General features: G+C 25.2%; 1 protein-coding gene across 1 annotated transcript; it reads right to left on the reverse strand.

Annotated features, from left to right (window-relative positions):
* Window positions 1–481: 481 nt before the first annotated feature.
* On the reverse strand, window positions 482–1,093 carry LOC124939037 (zinc finger CCCH domain-containing protein 2-like). The gene has a single exon (XM_047479554.1). The coding sequence runs from the start codon at window positions 1,091–1,093 to the stop codon at window positions 482–484; it is 612 nt and encodes a 203-aa protein (XP_047335510.1).
* Window positions 1,094–4,496: the final 3,403 nt, after the last annotated feature.

Below are 4,496 nucleotides of genomic sequence, written 5' to 3' on the forward strand. Positions count from 1 at the left end.
TGTTTAGATACCTAAACACACCATGTAAATATGTATATCCACGGACACTTGGCAAATTTCATATATATTATAGATATAAAATTTTAAAAATAAATTAAGAGATAACTTTTAATGGTTTATTTTCTAATTAAAATTTAAAATTGATTTGGAAAGGAAAGATAAAAGTTTATGGGTTTTTTCAAAATATTTTATTTATCTATAATTTTGAAACAATAAATCATAAAAATTTAACATTTGAAAAAAAGACAAATTTTGAAGAATTTATTTATTACTATTGATGAGTTTATTTATAGTACATTTATATAAAAACAGGGCAACAGAAGAATTGAAAGTTTATTAATATTTGGTTTATTTGAAAACAAGAAGAAAGTTCTTAACTACAAAGAACACATAAAACAAAGCATCAATTCACAAAACAAAGCTATTTTTTCATCATGTTTAAATTATTAAATATTCTTCTTCATCCTTGATAATCAATTATTCATTCGAGAAGATCATCAACCCAACCAAGATCAGGACAATCCAGTATTCCCATATCCACCAAATCTCTCATCTCAGAATCATCTTCTCCATTGCCTACAACATGTTCGATGAAATGTGACATCTTTGAAACACCATCAAAAGGATGAGAAACAGAGAAATTACAAATCCCCATTAAAGTTGATGTTGGAGAAGACATCAAACAGTTACAACAATGGTTAATTATGTTACGAAGCTGCCGAGGAATGTGAGCAAAAAAACAAATCTTTCGATTACAATTCTTCCCATCTTTACAAACCTCTGTTCTATAACGAGCTGGATGAAGCCATGATTCAAAAACCCCATGTGAGAACTCACAGTTATCTCCCATGTTACAACTTCCTCGCCGGAAATCAGCACAAACGGTAGAAGAGTAATGATATCGCCGGGGATCTCTCCGGCGAGCCTTTTCTCCTGGATGAGCAAATGGGCAATCTGTCCAATCATGGCTACGGCTACGAGTACACATTCGGATTTTAAACTCGTACATGCGAAAATGGTCGGAAGAGTAAGGGTCGCCGGAATCTTCATCGTATTTGAAGAACTTGTGTTGATCGGTGTAAATGGTAGTCATGGAGAATAAGAAAATTGAAGAGTTAGATGAGAAAATGAATGAATGAATAAATGAATTAGAAGGAGAAGGAAATGACACATAAAGGAGGTGAGGATGCTACAAAAAGATATACAGATAGAGTTTTATAAGAGAGAAAATGTTTAAATGGATTTTTTTTTAAATATTTCTTATCTTATCTCACTTTATCAATTAATTATTCAAATTAAAAAAAATACTAAATTATTTTAATTTTCATGAAATAAGATTTTAATTTTATAATTAATCTTTTTTTCTAAACAAGCTATGTCATGGGAGTTAGGGTCATCTCCACAATCTGATTATATTTTAAGAACCTTCTCCATATTCCACCATATATATTAAATAATAAGTATAATAATATTAAACAAAACTAAATTGATATATCAAATAATATTAAACTCACTATAGTTTGTAATGTTTTTAAATTTAAAATAAAACATTGGATACTAATTTATTATATAAACAAAATAATTTTGCAAATAACCCAAAAAGTTATTCAAATAACCTGAATTCAAACAAGTCCTATATTAAATTTCTATAATAGCAATTTATACTTTTCTTAACAGTTTCCTTAAAAAGTCATTAAAATTTTAAAATCTTAATCTAGTCATAATTTTATTTACAAAATAAAAATGTGTTATCATACTAGGTTATTAATATTATGAGGAAGAGAATGGAAAAGAATAATGTGTCACTACATCACTTGGTTGAAAAAATGATAAAAGGTAAGTAGAGAGAAGAAAGAGAAATTTTATTATTTTATTGGCTAATCAAATTGCGGCACATCATTCTCTCCCCGTTCACTTACTCAAATTCTTTTTCCCACTCATTTCTCTAATATTATTTATGCTTACTTGTTGGATCAAATTATATTTTTGTATAACATTTTAGAATAGTTTTAAAATAGGCTCATTAAATTTATTATTTTAATTCAACATGCTTTATTCCATTCAATTCAATAAATAATTAATATCATTTTATTTAAATTAATTCAAGTTTTTTTAATGATTTAGATGTAAAGCTAAACTTATCTATATTAGGATAAATCATATCCTTAGAAGATATGTTTGTGGATTGAATTTGATCTTTAAAAGTTGTTATCTCAATCTACTTTATTTTTTTATTTTATTTTTAAAGTTAATTTTAAAAGGTGTCATCTCAATCTTCTTCATCATTTATATATATTTTTGTTAAAAATTGGTCTTAATTTTTCTTATAAAATTTATTATGTATATTGTGTATATTTATAAAATTTTATTATGTATATTAAAAGTGGATGTATATTTTCCCCCAAAACAAAAAGTGGATGTATATTGTGTAAATTTATTATGTATATAGTTAAAAGTTGATCTTGATGATTATTATTATTTTTAAATTATAAAAATAATCAAAAAAATTTTTATCAATTTTTCAACATTTTTTTATTTAATTCAATAAAATCTTTAAAAACAAATTTATTTTTACTTTTAGTTAAATCTTCATACTAAATTAAAATAAAACCACTTTCAATTTAACTATTTTTAAAAGTTATTATGATTATTAAGGTAATATTAGTAAAATACTAGTTTCCAGGTAATCTCGTTACAAATTAAGACAAAAAAAAAATCATAAACTTAATGGATATGAGCTGTTTAAATTTAATAGTAACTATCACATTATTAATTTTTACATCAATCGTATCATTTAAGTCAATTCATTTTACATTATTAATTACTGATCAATAAACTATTCTGTAGGTATAAGTTATAATATATTGTTGAGTTAAATTAGTACTTTTAAATTATTCAAATTATTCTTAGTTCTAGAATAATATTGTATTTGGCCTCTTTTTTTTCATTCAAATATATTTCGTTTTGTATTTTGAACAATCAATAGTTCTAGAATAATATTGTATTTGATTTTTTTTTTTTGTTTCACGATGGTGTAAGATTAAGATTATTATTCAAACTAGCATTTAGCCGTGCATTTGCACAAGTAATAATATAAAAAACCGTGAAAAAAATTACGGATAACATTTTTAATTTTATTTTTAACCGTTTTAAGTTTATGAGTGTTTTAAGTTTATGGGTGGGTCAACTCACAATCCGACCCAAGTATCCATTTACTCAACATCATTATATATTAGTTAATTAAAAAGTTGAACTTATATTAATATTAAAACGTTCCGCGTTTATCAAATTTGGTGTTGAATTTAAAATATAAAGTCTTTGTAGCCTAGTTGGTTAAAGAGTTATATTTGTTTTGTTATGTTACAAGTTCGAAACATACTTCTAACATTTTTAATTTTATTTTTAACCGTTTTAAATTTAAAAACGGGTCAACCCACAATCCGACCCAAGTATCTAAATTAACCACAGCTCTCGACCCAACAATCCGGACACTTTAAAAATTAAGCATCATTATATATATATATATATATATATATATATATATATATATATATATATTAGTTAGTTAAAAAGTTGAACATATATTAATATTAAAACGTCCCGCGTTTATCAAATTTGGTGTTTAATTTAAAATAAAAAGTCTTTGTAGCCTAGTTGGTTAAAGAGTTGTACTTGTTTTGTTAGGTTGCAAGTTCGAAACATATCTCTAGCATTTTTAATTTTATTTTTAACCGTTTTAAATTTAAAAACGGGTCAACCCACAATCGGACCCAAGTATCCAAATTAACCACAGCTCTCGACCCGGCAATCCGGACACTTTAAAAATTAAGCATCATTATATATACATAGATAAGAAGTTAAAGTATGAAATTTATTATTATTATTTATTTTTATTTTTATTTTAAAAACGATATAAACTCAAAACAACTAAAAGATAATCTAAATGTTAAATATTATAAAAAATATATAAAAGTTAAAATTTCAATAGAACATCCAACTATCTGAAATTTATCGAGGGTGATTACAAATACTGAACAACTAACATTGTTTGAGTTCTATAACGATAAGTAGAAGCAGAACAAATTAACCGAGCGGTATCGGAAGAATCTCTACCAAATATTTTAAGCAACATTAAAAATTGTCTTTATCCGTGGGTAGGGGTGTGCAAATGGGTAAATTCAACTCAAATTACTCAACCCAAATTAAATTTGGTCAACCCATTATTCAATCTATATTAATGAATAATATGGGTTGGGTATGAGTTGGGTTCGATAACCCATATTAAATTTTAGTTTGTAACATATTTATTATGTTTTGAACTCGTTTAGTATTTAACACGTTTTTGTCTCGGTAAACATATTTTGATCCGTTTAACAATTATTCGATTCGTTTGACTTAATTTAATACGTTTTTGACTTATTCAACACATTTTTAACTCGTTTAACTAATATTTGAATCGTTTGACCATTTTTTATTCACTTAATACGTTTTTAGTT

This window comes from Impatiens glandulifera, chromosome 5 (assembly GCF_907164915.1).
Source record: "Impatiens glandulifera chromosome 5, dImpGla2.1, whole genome shotgun sequence".
Lineage (NCBI taxonomy): Eukaryota > Viridiplantae > Streptophyta > Magnoliopsida > Ericales > Balsaminaceae > Impatiens > Impatiens glandulifera.

Bases quoted from the DNA above. Each gene is read 5' to 3' on its own strand.
- LOC124939037 (XM_047479554.1), bottom strand. From the start codon at position 1,093: ATGACTACCATTTACACCGATCAACACAAGTTCTTCAAATACGATGAA.